We start from the raw sequence: 16702 nt of genomic DNA, 5'->3' as shown, positions 1-16702 counted from the left end.
TTTTGTGTTTATGTAACCTTAATTTTTAGTTTGTAGTGTTTTATTGTGTTTCCACTGTTCTTTTGTAACATAACTGGCTCTATTGTACAGCGCTCTGACACCTTCGGGTAATGTCCACGCTTTATAAAAATACACTAAATAAATAAATAAAAAATAAAATGTATAGAATGGGTTTCAACCTTTACTGGTGAAGCATCAAACTCGGTGCCGGTGTTCCGTCAGTATTTCTGTACTACCAGTTTTATTTTCAAATGAATTATTCCTAAAGTGAAACATTTTCTACAAAACTGTACATGTCAAAAGTCAAAACGTTGAAATTAACAAAAGGAGAGCATCCCGCTCAAAGATGGCCGCCTAACCGCGAGGGGATGTGAATTACGGGCCTCTTTCTATGTCGGTGGATAACATGCTGAGGCATTGGTTATGTCTCACGTGATTGAGCAAAAAAAAAATTCGCGCCAGTTCTGAGCAATCTCGCGGAAAAACTCCCTCACTTGAGGATTAGGGAGTGGGTTGCGGCAGCTAAATCAAGACCTTATAAGAGACGGCAACTCTGGAATTTGGAATAACGTGGTAGCTGACGTGCAGATTCATGCAGCCCTGACTGTGAGGCTGAGTTAGCCTGAACTTTGGTTGTCAGGAGTACCTGATACGCTTTTCCTTTCAGTGATACTGTTACATCTGTTATTCGTGTACCACCATGCCGGTAGAGCAGCTGCACGCCCCCGCAGGTGAGGCATTGTAGTAGCCAAGTGCGCACACCTCTTCTCATCCTTCAGCCTTAATGTGTGGTCGGAGTGTGAGGCGTGAATTTGGTATGCATTAGGAGTTGAGTCGGTGACACGTGTTTTGTAGAAGCACGGGTAGCCACGACTAGCCAGGGGGTAGAGGTGATACTTTGGGGCCCGGCGCTTGCTTTGCATTTCCGTCCGTGCCTGCTAATTACGTTCGAATGACACTAACCGTGGTGACTGTGCTTTTAGACATTGCGTGTACTGTCTTGGTTGATTTAGCAATTTACGTTATAATCGTTTGTCGCCCAGAAGGTCAACGTCGGTGTCTCTCCACCCCCCCCCCCCAACACTTATTCCAGAGATGTTGACCTACTCTTTTTTTTTTCAATCCTCCGCTCAGTATTTTTTTCTGTAGCTGTTCTCTCCATTTAGATTTTTTTTTTAAATGTTCTGAAATAGGTGCTGCAGAGTGACGTAAAATCTTCAGAAGTTAATGTTTCTTAGATGACCGATTACAAATAGATATATATATATATATATATATCTATCTCGATCGAACGAACTGTATTTTCGCCATTAATGAATTCATGCTTTAAGATGGTTGACAAAGGTAGAGGAAAGAGAAGGGGGCGTGAGGTCCGTAAAACGGGCGTGTTTTAAAAACCTAACCAATGATCCAAGAAACGTGTGCAATGGTTAAGGGCGTGGTTTAAATAACTTGCATTAAAAAAGAAAAAAGCTTGCCAGATTGCTAGTGTTTGTTATTGCATCTTGGCAGATCACACAGACCAAAGAACATATGCCTGAAACAATACAGACTTTTTGGCTTTTCTAGTGCTTGTTGGCAGTACCATATAAATGAATAAAAAAAACATTTTGTTATGAAAAACTAGAATTGAGCTTTTTGAAGCAATGCGCACACAATACTGCTGTTTAAACATTGTAAAGTTCTGTGGGACGGGTAGCAGTCTACAGTATATCCGTCACTCCAATTCGCCTGTTCTCTCCACTTTGTTTTGCAGAATTTAGCTTTGTTAGGCATTTCTTTTCCCCCCCTATATGTTTCTAAAACCCGTTATTTACATATCTTGCATGCAATCTTCATAATTTCCATTACTGTTCTCACTGTACTTCTGGATGTACCGCTAAGTCTGCTCTTTCACCGTGCCTGCTGTCATAAACGCACCAACGGTCTCACCTATAAACACAAAGTTTTCTGTATAGTTGTCATTAGTCAGCCTTGTACCTCCCACCCACTTTCACACACGATGGTAATTACCATTGGAAAGTAAGTGATTATTGCTCAGTGCAGTATGCTTTGAGGTTTGTGGATTGGATGAGCAAATAGCCTCAACACCTCTAGGATGCAGTGACAGGCACTGTGAGAAACTCTTTACCTTCCTCAGCTCCAGACTATGTACACAATACTTAAACTCACCCATCCCTAGAGGTTAAAAGCCTGGAAAGGCAAAGTGTTTTAGGCAATGCAAGAAAACATGGACTGCTTTTCTCACATGCTAAAATTTGTTAATATCTCAATGCTAAAATCAGTGCCATCTCGTAAGGGTTAGTATCTCCTCTATGATGTACACTAAACGATCTGAAAAAATATAAAAATGTCAGGCCTTGAAAAAGCTCAAAGGTTACTAGACTTTCAGGTCTAGTGACTGGAATAATCTACTCAACCTAATTATAATGCTCTCGACCCATAACGTGGTTTCAAATTGTGTGATCCTGGGCAAGTATTTTAATTCACTGCGACACCATTTTCTTCTTTATCACATGAGATCATCTTCAAATACGTGAGTTTAGCATGTCAGCTGTACAGAACCTCTTGTTTAGTTTAATAGACTAAACTTTTACTCCATATATAATACAAATCTAGCCACATATAGGATTCACATGACCACTGACTTGCCTCTCGTCATTAACCGCATTGTCATCAGCGCGGGGGCGGAATGTTTCTGAACTTGTGTTTAAACACGGTCACTTTTAATAAATACATAACTAAAGCATAAAGTAGCAGTGCACTGTCATTTGCAATCAGCAGATTTTATTTTGAAATGCACACGTGGTTTTAAAACTATACAGTGTACAATATCTGAAATAGAATTTCTGCAAATATTTCTCATTTGCACATCACCAAGTGAAGTGTTGTGATGGTTTTTGCTCCTAGGTAAACTTTGTTTGAATCACACTTCTGAGTTACAAAATTAATTTCATAATTCCTGATATAATTTAAAATTGTATTTTTCATTTAAAAGCTGTTTAAATGTCATGTTAGAAAAAAACCTGACATGTTCAGCCTTAAATTATGGGATACCTCGCTTGACAAAAGGCACCAACTATAATAAGAGAAAGAAAAGTAAAAAAAACATTTTCCAGGAACAGATGAGCATCAATTGGTAAAAAGACAAACTGACATTTGACCTCTGTCCTTGAACAGACAGCAAATGTGCCAATACAAAAACAAGATTTAAAGGCCTCTTTATTGCTCATTTACTTTCTGAATGAACAGAACACCTGTTTCTTCCCGTTTTAATTAACTCGCCAGAAAGGTCAAGTAAATGCTAAAAATAGCTCGACCTGATAAAATGTCACTCGCAATTGCGAGTCATTTTTTTCAAAGCCTGAATGTGTTCTCCATGTAACTATAAATACATAATGTACCTTTCTGTTTTTCATTCTATATTTGCTAGCTATTTACCGAAGATACACCACTGTCACATGATAGACAACTGTACTATATGCCTAAATCACAGCTATCTTGAAGGATCTATTTTGCTGTTGTCCTACAATTCCTAAATTGCTCTAAATGTGCTAAAGTTACAGGTATAAACATAGAGTGTAAGGACAAGCAAAAATTCGTGGTAGATATTCTATATGCTTGTCTACCGGATAACCCAAGACAACAGTAATTCAAATAATCCACACCAAAAAAGTTTGTATATATATTACACTCACAGGTCCTCATCGCAAATAACATGACGACACCCTGTGATTTAGTCCCATAAGCTGTAGAGTATTAAATCATTTTATCCGTACTATTTCTTGCTGAAGCTGTCTTTTGTTGTTAACTTTCAATGAGAAAGGAACCACTTCAAACAGCTGAAAGGAGAGCTTCAAAATGAAGTTTTTGTTCTTGCCAATGGGTGGCAACACTGGATTTCCTGTCACAGTTGTAAATATTACTATTGTGTTCTGTGATTTGCATTTTATTTTTCGTTCTGTTTTACCAACAAATAAGACTGCAAGGACACTTCAAATAGTATATGCAGTTAATGGTTTCATATTTAAGTGTGTTTTAGAATAAACTTGTCCTTTCCAAATGCGTTTCTAATTTTCCTGTGAAACTCATTGTTGAAAATTTAGATGTTAATTTGAATTTTTGGTTGACTGTGTTCTTTGTTATATTTAACAATTTTGCGCGCTCAATTTTTTGGGCTCATTCCACTGATCTTGATGTTTATTGGGTATTATCAAGCTAAATCTGTTCTTGTATTCTTCTTGTATATGCAGTTATTACTCAGATAGTCTTTTTAAAGTAATAAACTGAGATAAGTGAAGGGGAAATCTCCTGGGATGGACTTTGTTATACATTATATGAAGCGCTACTGCAAAAGATGGTTACGTACTGATGCAGGAAAAAGTGCTGCCTGACAGAATAAGTAAGAAAGAAGTATACTGTCATTGTACTTACCAGAGTCTCTAAGCGGAGCTCTACGATCTCTGTACCGGGAGAGGAGACCCAAGAGTAAGTACAGGAGTTGTGCTTACTGAGCTGGTCGATACCTGAAGTGGCCCACCACCAAAGCTGCCAGGTGACGGCTCGGAACAACTTCAGATGTTTCCACGTGAAGGGATCCGATAGAGACTGAGGAGAAGCTCACCATTTCATCGATTGTCCATGTACGACTCTGAGGCTGATCCATCGCAAGGCCTAAGAAATGGGACGAATGGTAGAATGGACAGCCGATGGCAGCTGAGAGCTCCACCCTCAAGGTCTGTCTAGTAATTATGCTGCTGCCTTCTTGAAACAACCACATGCTTTTGATACCACCAAAAAGCTCAATATTTGCGGTAGATGGCCTGCGTGGATAGACATTTGATGAATTCATTGATTCACTTAAAGAAACCGATAAGGATTTTCAAATATCTCAAACTTTGCTGGTGATGGTGTGAAAAGTAATAAGGAAAATGCTGCAAACTGACAAAAAAGTAATTAGGAAAATGCAACAAACTGACAAAAAAAGTAATTGGGAAAATGCCGCAAACTGACAATTACATATTGTCAGATTAAAGAAACGCTTAATCAAGTTTAATCCAGTGCCAAACATTTATTACTAAAGATACATTTTCAGTCAATGCCAAAAAGTTGGTGAACCCATTGATTTTGTGGAGAACATTGATACGCTCGTCAAACACCGCAAGTCCAGTGAATTTAGTAATGAGGAAGATGTGCAAGTTAGTTATTGATGGATGCTTGTCAGATTCATTCAGATGTCAAAAGCTGAGAGAAACTTAGTTTGGAGTAAGTGTTGATGGCTGTCAGAGGTGAGGAGCATGCTGAAAGAAAAGCTGCTGCTATGGAGGCCGGAGTTGCCGAGAGTGAATCAGTCATGAGTATAAACAGTAAGCTAAAGACTGAAGGACACACAGTGATGTCTACTCATAAGGAGGAATGATGTTTTAGATGTGGATTTTGTTTTCCACACAAGGTAGCTGTCCCGCCATTTGACATGTATGTAAAGGCTGTGGGAAAGTAAACCATTTTGCGACTGTAAAGCAAAGGAAAAAGTGCATCAGTGTGAAGACAAAATGGCCACCTAAACATTCCAGAGACCATGTCCAACGCACCCTCACAAGGCCCAGCGGTGACATCAATTGAGGCAAATTGACAGTGAACAAAGTGTATTGTCATCTTAATCATTGTCAAGTAGTACGTCCGCCTCAATATCAGGTGAAAGTGAGGAAGACGGTTGTGCCATGTCTGTTTACCTCGGAGAAATGTGCACATGTCGAACTGGCTGCATGTAAAGAAAAATTTCTTTCAAAAGAAAAGTCGACATGCCAGAGCACCAAAGTCATACATCCTTGACTGAAAATTTCATTGAAAATAAATGATTGCTCAATACCTTTTATCATTGCCCGTGGTGCAGAGAAATACAATGAATAATCTTCATTGCCTTAACTTAAGCCATTGTAAACCAAAGTCTATACCTGGGCTACATCGTGGCCCATAACAAGTCGAGGATCTTTTGAGGCGATATTGAAACACAAGAAAACAAAGGTGCAAATACCCATCTATGTGCTTCAAGGTACAGCGGCAAATGCCTGTCTGCTCAGGTTCAGTACCGCTGCTGAAATTGGACTGATTTTGTGAATTTCAGTGTGAATGCTCACCAAATAATAAGCCAATTTCCTTTATTGTTTCAAGGTTTTGGGAAGCTTAAGGCTATGAAAGTAAAGTAGCATATTAATGACTGTCCGTTATGTTGCTCAGAGAAGTAGACCAGTTGCTTTTCATTTACAAGAAGCTGAAGAAAAAGAACCTAAATAGTTACCTAAACATGACATTATTGAGCGTTCAACTGATCCAACGCCATGGGTTTTTCCCACAATCGTGGTGCTGGAAAGGCGTTGATATGGGCTAAGCAAACAAGGCACTTCAATGAGAACGCCTTCCAGGTCCACAAATTGCTGACATAAAGCAATTTAAATCATGCAAAATTATTCTCTTGCCTTGTTTTAAATAAAGGTTGTCATTAATTGGAACTCTAAGAATATTGCAGGTATATTGCAACCTTTTCTGCACGTCGCTGTGTTTTGATATAAGAGACTCTGTTTTGGTGCGTCTTCAGCTGCAGAACTTTTCCAAGACTTCATTCGACGTCTTAGAGCTGATTGTGAATGTGTTCAATTATAGTGATGACATTGATTTTTGGAACATACAACATGAAAATTGCCTCAACCACTCTTACTTGAACGAAAAAATGTTTTCAGGTTAGAAAAATATTTATTACATCCCAACCAGGCATGCTTATTCAATGCCAATTCTTTTTAAATTTTAGAAATATATTTTAACATCAATGGACAGAAATATGGACTGTACATTCAATTTATATACAAATGGTTTGATACACATAGAAACAAAACAGTGTCAAAATGATATTGAACACCTTGGCTGCTAGGGAGATTATCCTGCTGTGCTGGGCCCTAATGTAAATGGGTGTGGTCATGATGAGCTCAGCTCGTCATGAGCACACGAGCACCGTGACTCATGACGAGCTCAGCTCGTCATGAGCACGGAAGGGGTTAAACATCCAACATCCTACATAAAAATTAATACATAACAGAAAACAAATATCACATACATCTAAAATCAATGAATGAAAAAATCAAAAGAATGGGGAATAGAGAACAACTGAATGACTCAAAATTGATAATATCTGAACTGGCCAAGCCTAATATTGTTTATTGATAATGCTCTATTCCACCAAAGCTGCCGATGCGTTACGAGACCAGGACAAGTGTCTCTGGGCTCTCATCAGGGCTTTTATTCTTTGTGTCTGAGAGATGCTAAGAAAAAAGCGTTTCACCATTTTGTTGAAATGAAAGCCTCAACTTAGAAAATTCATTCACTAGTAGTATGTACATAAGGAGAGTCTACATACCAGGCTCTTTTTCTAGGAAGGAGAAGGCTTGTGGGACTTGTAGTCAGGGGAAAGGGGGGACCAAGGGAATCAATCGTTTTCAATGGGCAGACAATTCAATCTGAAAAATCGGGGCTTGATTTATTAAAATAAACTAAGCGTTTGTATTGGTGCCATATCAATATATAAATAGACTACGTCGACTGCAAAGATCTCAGCAAGCACTAACCTTGTATGTGCCGCCAAACGGCGAGATTGCTTGTAAAATATGACCATCGGTGTGTTTTCCTGCCAGAAATAAAGTGAGCGCGTATGAATCGATTTTGAAAAAAACCCAGAAAGGACAGGGCTATGCCGTTCTCTACATATTTAAAGGGCGCTGTGGTGTAACAGCAAGAGCCTACCTTGTGCAGGCTTCGTTATTCTTAAATTGAAAATGGTCCAAACACTTGTGTTCCTGTCAAGTAAAAAGGAACACTTGTAAATGATTCAAATCTAAATAAGTTCTTGGCTCGGAGGAATGACCCTAGGATTAAAAAATTACCTTCTCCAAAAGTGCTTCTGCAGCAACCGGGTTCCTCGAGGTATGATTCAAAATGGCCGGCTTGTTTGTGGGCTGGATTTATATGAATGGGGCCCAAGTGCATTATGGTTCTAGTAGTTTCAACAAATCGAAATTCAAAAAAATCGAAATTCAACAAATAGACTGTGTGTGTGGAAGGCCACGTTTTGCTAAATTATGATGTGGGCGCTACATTATTTAAAAGGTTAATTTCAAGGTGAGAACATATGCTTGATGGATTAAAAGGAATGTGCATTCAATTGCGGTTCCCTTTAAGAACAACCTGTTGACAAACTGTGTAAATAAATCAATGCTGGTGGAGTATCATTGTCTCCATAGAAGTTATATTTGTACAGAAAATAGAAGAATCGGGCCCACTGGCCAAGCCTGGCGAGTCAAGCCTGACATACAAGTCACTCACGAAAAAACTTTTAATTCTCACAGCCGCGCGATCTCCAAGAGATTGTTAAGCCCCGTTTGTGCACTGTTAAATTTCAAAATCAAGTATGTTTTCTTTTGAAGCAGAATTCGTTCGACATCAAGGCATTGATGTGTAGGTTTTACTATGTGTAAGACTGACCACTTGAAGTCATGCTCATCGTGACCCTTATCAAAAAAGGGCTCTACCATGGGAGCTGACATCACTTTTTTCTTGATTCTAGACCGGTGCTGACAGATCCTGTGGTTGATCTGTTGGCTAGTCTTGCCAATGTACATTTTCGAACAAGGACACTATCATGTAGACCACATTTTTTGGTCCTACAATTAGAAAAATCTGGGTGTGACCATCTGACTCCTTGGTGTGTGAATTCCTTGCCTTCGATGGTGCTGGGGCAGGCTACACAGTTGCCACACTTGTGGTGGCCCTCAATGGGCTTCAAGTTCCATTGAGACAGCAAGTCGCTTTTTGGCTTAGGTAATGAGATATCTGCTCTGATCAGTTGTTGCCCAATGCTATGATTTGTCTTATAAGCAAAAATCGGTTTAGGAAAAGGGCAATCCAGCCCTTCCAAAAGGTGCCAGTTCTTAAGCACAGCCTGTCGTACTTTGTGTGTATCAGGGCAGAACGTGTTCACACATACAAGTTTGTCTAACGGTGTACGTTTCTTAACCTGAAGTAGGCATTCCCGAGGCGTATATCTAGCTCTTTTCAAAGAATGTTTGAGGAGCTTTTTTGAGTAGCCTCTTTCTTGCATGGCAGAGCAAAAATTGTGTGCATGTTTGTCATAGTCATGGATGTCAGAGCAATTTCTTCTGATCCTAATTAGTTGGCCATAAGGCAAATTGGATTTGAGATTTCTCGGGAGAGCGCTTTTGTGGTGTAAAATTGTGTTCCTGTCGGTGGGCTTTTTGAACAAAGATGTTTTTAATTGACCTTGGTCACATATGAGCTCCACGTCAAGGAATGTCATGCGATTAGTACTGTGCTCGATGGAAAATTGGATAGCTCTAGGTCTTGCATTGAGCCAACTATAGAATCCCATTAATTCAGTCTGGCTCCTCTGCCACAGGAGCCAGACGTCATCAATGTATCGATACCACTGTGTGATGTGATGTTTGAAGGGGTTATTCACCTCTACAAATTTCTCCTCATACTGTGCCATGAAGAGGGCTGCCATCTCTGGGGCATAAGGACAACCCATGGCAGTCCCCTTCACTTGCATGAAATACTCACCATTGAAGGTGAAATAGTTTTTCTTCAGTGCTATTTCAGCTAGTTGTAAAATGAACGCGGTAGGAACCCTATGGGGTCTTTTTTTTATCGGTATATTTGCATGACCTCTAGTGCTTCCTCTTGGGGAATTTGAGTATAAAGGGATGTGACGTCTAGTTCTTGGAAATTTCTCCCGTCCTTTATCTTCTACCGAAGATTCACAAGAACTTGAAACAGCCTCCAGGCGGCCCGATAGTTTCGGGTTGCGATTCATGCCTGGAACCAATAGCACAATAAGTTGATTTTTTTTTTATTTTTTATTTTTCTTAAAGCCTTTTCTTAGCGAGGTCAAGTCTTACCTTAGACACGACAGACTTTCTACTGAAAGTGGAAGGTACCCCATTTGATGCCCAGTCACAAATAATGGTTACCCTAGACATCACATCCCTTTTTACTCCAATTCCCCAAGAGGAAGCACTAGAGGTCATGCAAATATACCTTGATAAAAGAGAAAGGCCCCATAGGGTTCCTACCGCGTTCATTTTACAACTAGCTGAAATAGCACTGAAGAAAAACTATTTCACCTTCAATGGTGAGTATTTCATGCAAGTGAAGGGGACTGCCATGGGTTGTCCTTGTGCCCCAGAGATGGCAGTCCTCTTCATGGCACAGTATGAGGAGAAATTTGTAGAGGTGAATAACCCCTTCAAACATCACATCACACAGTGGTATCGATACATTGATGACGTCTGGTTCCTGTGGCAAGGGAGCCAGACCGAATTAATGGGATTCCATAGTTGGCTCAATGCAAGACATAGAGAGAGCCAATTTTCCATCGAGCACCGTACTAATCGCATGACATTCCTTGAGGTGGAGCTCATATGTGACCAAGGTCAATTAAAAACATCTTTGTTCAAAAAGCTCACCGACAGGAACACAATTTTACACCACAAAAGCGCTCACCTGAGAAATCTCAAATCCAATTTGCCTTATGGCCAACTACTTAGGATCAGAAGAAATTGCTCTGACATCCATGACTATGACAAACATGCCCACAATTTTTGCTCTGCCATGCAAGAAAGAGGCTACCCAAAAAAGCTCCTCAAACATTCTTTGAAAGAGCTAGATATACGCCTCGGGAATGCCTACTTCAGGTTAAGAAACGTACACCGTTAGACAAACTTGTATGTGTCACCACGTTCTGCCCTGGTGCACACGAAGTACGACAGGCTGTGCTTAAGAACTGGCACCTTTTGGAAGGGCTGGATTGCCCTTTTCCTAAACCGATTTTTGCTTATAAGACAAATCATAGCATTGGGCAACAACTGATCAGAGCAGATATCTCATTACCTAAGCCAAAAAGCGACTTGCTGTCTCAATGGAACTTGAAGCCCATTGAGGGCCACCACAAGTGTGGCAACTGTGTAGCCTGCCCCAGCACCATCGAAGGCAAGGAATTCACACACCAAGGAGTCAGATGGTCACACCCAGATTTTTCTAATTGTAGGACCAAAAATGTGGTCTACATGATACTGTGTCCTTGTTCGAAAATGTACATTGGTAAGACTAGCCAACAGATCAACCACAGGATCTGTCAGCACCGGTCTAGAATCAAGAAAAAAGTGATGTCAGCTCCCATGGTAGAGCCCTTTTTGGATAAGGGTCACGATGAGCATGACTTCAAGTGGTCCGTCTTACACATAGTAAAACCTACACATCAATGCCTTGATGTCGAACGAATTCTGCTTCAAAAGGAAACATGCTTGATTTTGAAATTTAACAGTGCACAAACCCGGCTTAACAATCTCTTGGTGATAGCGCGACTGTGAGAATTGAAAGTTTTTTCGTGAGTGACTTGTACGTCAGGCTTGACTCGCCAGGCTTGGCCAGTGGGCCCGATTTCTTCTATTTTCTGTACAAATATAACTTCCATGGAGTCTATGGGGACCATGATACTCCACCAGCATTGATTTATTTACACAGTTTGTGAACAGGTTGTTATTCAAGGGAACTGCAATTGAATGCACATTCCTTTTAATCCATCAAGCATATGTTCTCACCTTGAAATTAATCTTTTAAATAATTTAGCTCCCACATCATAATTTAGCAAAAAGTGGCCTTCCACACACAGTCTATTTGTTGAATTTCGATTTTTTTGAATTTTGATTTGTTGAAACTACTAGATCCATAATGCACCTGGGCCCCATTCATATAAATCCAGCCCACAAACAAGCCGGCCATTTTGAATCATACCTCGAGGAACCCGGTTGCTGCAGAAGCACTTTTGGAGAAGGTAATTTTTTAATCCCAGGGTCATTCCTCCGAGCCAAGAACTTATTTATATTTGAATCCTTTACAAGTGTTCCTTTTTACTTGACTGGAACACAAGTGTTTGGACCATTTTCAATTTAAGAATAACGAAGCCTGCACAAGGTAGGCTCTTGCTGTTACACCACAGCGCCCTTTAAATATGTAGAGAACGGCATAGCCCTTTCCTTTCTGGTTTGTTTCAAATCGATTCATACGCGCTCACTTTCTTTCTGGCAGGAAAACACACGGATGGTCATATTTTCCAAGCCATCTCGCCATTTGCAAAAAACACAGTTGATGGACAGAATGTAGAACAATGTCATACATTCACCCCAGTACAAGGATCTGGGCCTAAATCCATCGTTTTTTTGCACACCACACTGGGTTAGACACTGGCTATATGCAAATCAGCTCTGACCCTGTGCCTCATGGGAACAGTCGAGTCCGAACTACCAAGCCACGTCTTTCCCAGACCGGAATCAAGCATCCAAGGACCGGTTTCTGGCTATCAGCCTTCATCAGCCTGGATAGCTTGACTCCAGTGGTGTGGAGAGCCTGGGACTCGCGTCTGAGCATACCCAGCCCCCTCGGGGTGAAAATTGCAAAAAACACAAAGACATGGCTTGGTAGTTCGGACTGGACTGTTCCCATGAAGCACAGGGTCAGAGCTGATTTGCATATAGCCAGTGTCTAACCCAGGGTGGTGTGGAGTGCAAAAAAACGATGGATTTAGGCCCAGATCCTTGTACTGGGGTGAATGTATGACATTGTTCTACATTCTGTCCATCAACTGTGTTTTTTTCAATTCTCGCCGTTTGGCGGCACATACAAGGTTAGTGCTTGGTGAGATCTTTGCAGTCGATTTTATATATTGATATGGCACCAATACAAATGCTTAGTTTATTTTAATAAATCATGCCCTGATTTTTCAGATTGAATTGTCTGCCCATTGAAAACGATTGATTCCCTTGGTCCCCCCTTTCCCCTGACTACAAGTCCCACACGCCTTCTCCTTCCTAGAAAAAGAGCCTGGACTCTCCTTATGTACATACTACTAGTGAATGCATTTTTAAAGTTGAGGCTTTCATTTCAACAAAATGGCGAAACGCTTTTTTCTTTGCATCTTTCAGACGCAAAGAATAAAAGCCCTGATGAGAGCCCAGGGACACTTGTCCTGGTCTCGAAACGCATCGGCAGCTTTGGTGAAATAGAGCATTATCAATAAACAAGATTAGGCTTGGCCAGTTCAGATATGATCAATTTTGAGTCATTCAGGTGTTCTCTATTCCCCATTCTTTTGATTTTTTTCATTCATTGATTCTATATGTATGTGGCATTTGTTTTCTGTTATGTATTAATTTTTTTGTTGGATGTTTAAATATCATTTTGACACTGTTTTGTTTCTATGTGTATCAAACATTTGTATATAAATTGAATGTACAGTCCTTATTTCTGTCTATTGATAAAATATATTTCTAAAATATAAAAAGAATTGGCATTGAATAAGCATGCCTGGTTGGGATGTAATATTTTTCTAACCTGAACTTTTTTCGTTCAAGTAAGAGTGGTTGAGGCAATTTTCATGTTGTATGCTTAATAAGGGTCTAGCCTTAACCACGTTTTCATAGACCTATCTCCTTTGGGTTCCAATTGATTATTGGAACAGCACAAAAGGAGCATGATAAAGCTCTCACCCAAGTATATCATTTACTGACTGGTGGAGGCTTGACTTTGAATGTGGACAAGTGAGTTCCACAAGGCAATTTAAAATTCTTTGGCCATATTTCTTCAGGCGAGGGGTGTGACATCGGATCCTGTCAAAGTGCAAGCCCTGTCAAATGCGGATCCTCTCCCCACAAGATGTTCACATGATACATTAGTTTTTTGGCATGGGTAGTTACTGTGCAAGATACATTATAGACTTTGCTACCATAAGTGCTCCCTTACGAGAGTTAACAAAGAAAAATGATTCATTTGAGTGGTCACGAGTGTGAGAAGTTACAAGAACATCAAACAAGCCATTGAAACTGCTACTGAAATGGTCTATTCCAATCCAAGGCTTCATACAGAGGTTGTTGATCTTAATATCTGTAAATTAACTGTCTCATCAAATCAATATATTGTGTGATGACACTTCCACGCATCTTTTCTGCACTGTATGTTTATCAGTAATCTCCCATGCTATGCATACTCCACGTTACCCCAATCCACTCTAGTCTGCTCCACACCACTCTTCTCTGCACTCCTCCACTCTATGCCTTTCTACACTACTCTGCACTACTCTGCCAATGCGCTCTACCCCACACTACTATGCGCCACACCACCCTGCTAATCTACTCTGCAGCACTTCACCCAATACCACTGCACGGCGCCAATGCGTTCTATACAACTTTACTCTGCAGCTCTTCTGCGCTCTAGTCGGCAGCCCTGCGCTCTGGTCGGCAGCCCTGCGCTCTACAACACTTCTCTCATTCCTCGAAGAATCTAAGAGCAGCCAGACAAAATAATGACTAACTTAGAAAACAAAAAATGTATCGAAATACTTGGTTACTTATTGAAACACTCTTAGGCATCTTAATTTGTCACCCCGAGTGGGATGGGTATGCCCAAACGTTGGTCCCATACTCTCCATGCCACTGGAGTCGAGCTATCCTGGCTGAGGGCTAAAAGCCCGAAATCGGTCTAGGATGCTTGTTTCCATTCCAGGGAGGACCTGGCCTGGCAGTTCGGGCTGGACTGTTCCCATTAGGCTCAGAGTCAAGACTGATATGCAAATGGCTGGGTACAAACTGAAATGGCATGGTACGCAAAAAAAAACGATGGATTTAGGCCCAGATCTCTGTACTGGGGTAAATGTAGGACATTGTTCTGCATTCTGTCCATTAATTGTTCTTTTTGCAACTCTACACTACTCTGCCAATGCACTCTACCCCCACACTACAATGCGCCACCCCACCTTGCTACCCTACTCTACAGCACTTCACCCAATATCACTGCACTCTACGCAACTTTACTCTGCAGCCCTTTGCTCTACAGCGCTCTACTCAGCAGCCCTGAGCTCTACGACACTGTGCACTCAGGCCTCGAAAAATCTAAGAGCAACACTTTTAGGCATCTTATTTTTTATTTTATGACAGTGTTTTTTTTTTACTTTGTTCTTAGCCAGTTTTGGTACCAAATTAGTGAGTTCATAAATCTGCTTCATTGTGTTGAAAGTGATTTTTTGCGTAATAAAGAGGCTGCAGTTTATCCAGTATACTCGCGGGCTATTCATATAGCTCATCTGCTGAGGCAAGTCCATTTAATGAAGTGTTCTGCAAACTGCTCTGCAGCACTCGCACACATCACAAGGACTTACATGAGAGCTCCATTCCATAAAGGGACAGTTCGGAGACTGTGGTGTCCTGGAACATTTTGTATGCTTGAGCTGGAAGATGACAATTCGGCATAAATTACAGAAAAATTGCAATTGTCGCCTTATTTGCCCCAAGCTATATGCTTTAATCACACTCTACTCCAACTTTCATTACATAAACCTAAAGTGCTTTTTTTTTTTTTTTTTTTTTTTTTTAACCTTCTTACAAAGTCCTCACAATTTTTTGCCAGTTTATTTTGAAAGTTTTATATTTTTTGGGTCAAATTTCTTTGTATAAACCAGGCAAGCAAAAAACTGTGAATAATTGCACAATGAGTCAAAGTCCATCTTTGGCAAATAACCGAAGTTCCAGCCACAATATAAATCTTCCACGTCAGTCCCGGCAGTAGAAGGGCAAGGAAACCGCATAGGCGACAGAACAGGCACATATTTAAGACCGTAGATTCAACCATTTCCCCCATATCTTATGAAATGTCTCGGGACATCCCCTGGCCTCAAAGAGGGGTTCCTCCTGGCCCGCACAACAATCCACCCCTCGTTGCCACTTTCGCACGGTAGTAGGTTTTGGCCTGAGCCCAGGCTGCCGCATTGTCACGCTTGGCCACCGCTGTACCCAGGAATTGTTTGCCGGCTCTAGAGTCGTCCAGCTCATAGAAACCCCCCAGCTGAAGGCATATGGGATCGTGAGGGCTCTGCCACCCCAGAGTCTGTGTAAGCTCAGACTCCACTCCCGACCAAAATGAAGCAAGGGCAGGACCAAACCATGTGATAGGAATCGGCCAGAGTGTCGCCACAGCGTGTGCAGTCTGGGGAGGTGCGATAGGAATCGGCCAGAGTGTCGCCACAGCGTGTGCAGTCTGGGGAGGTGCGCATCCCTGCCCTGTACACGTGTGCAGGAGTGAGGTAGGCTATGTGAAGATAATAGTTGGATGAGGCATAGCTTTGAGGAAGTAGTGAGAGTTTTGGGGGCCATAAGGGCATTGCTCCAGTCTGCCTCCTCAAGGGGACCCACCCAAGCCTCCCAGCGGGTGCGCAGTGAATCCAGGGTGGCAGGGCTGTTAACAAGGGAGCAGTAAATCCGGGACACACTCCCTCTGTCCAAGTCTCCCATCATAACCTGAGCCTCTAGCGTGCTGAACTCAGGAAGCGAAGTGCCTGATGGAATATGTGTCGAGAGGGCATGGCGGAGCTGCAGATACCTGTAAAATTGGGTGGTGTGGAGGGAGTGACTGTTTGCAGATCCAAGAAGGCCCTAACATGATCGCCCACCCAGACATCTCCAAGCAACGAGATCCCGATCCGGTCCCACTGCCGAAAACCCTCGAGGGACGATGTTTCACTCAGCCATGTGCCGTGCCACAAATGTGTGTTGGGTGAGTCTCTTGTCCCACCCTGTGTAACGCAGGGCAGAGC

General features: G+C 41.4%; 1 protein-coding gene across 1 annotated transcript in view; it reads left to right on the top strand.

Moving 5' to 3' along the window:
• Positions 1 to 430: 430 nt before the first annotated feature.
• LOC144754871 (lymphoid-specific helicase-like) overlaps positions 431 to 16702 on the top strand; it is a 558671-nt gene continuing 542399 nt past the window's right edge. Inside the window, exon 1 of the mRNA XM_078643186.1 lies at positions 431 to 731. Within this exon, the coding sequence (XP_078499312.1) occupies positions 701 to 731 (31 nt within the window). The 5' untranslated portion in view covers positions 431 to 700. The remainder of the gene's footprint in view (positions 732 to 16702) is intronic.

Source organism: Lissotriton helveticus, chromosome 5_1 (assembly GCF_964261635.1).
Source record: "Lissotriton helveticus chromosome 5_1, aLisHel1.1, whole genome shotgun sequence".
Classification (NCBI taxonomy): Eukaryota; Metazoa; Chordata; class Amphibia; order Caudata; family Salamandridae; genus Lissotriton; species Lissotriton helveticus.
Note: the sequence above shows the minus strand (reverse complement) of the source record. Positions and strands in the feature narration are given on the sequence as shown.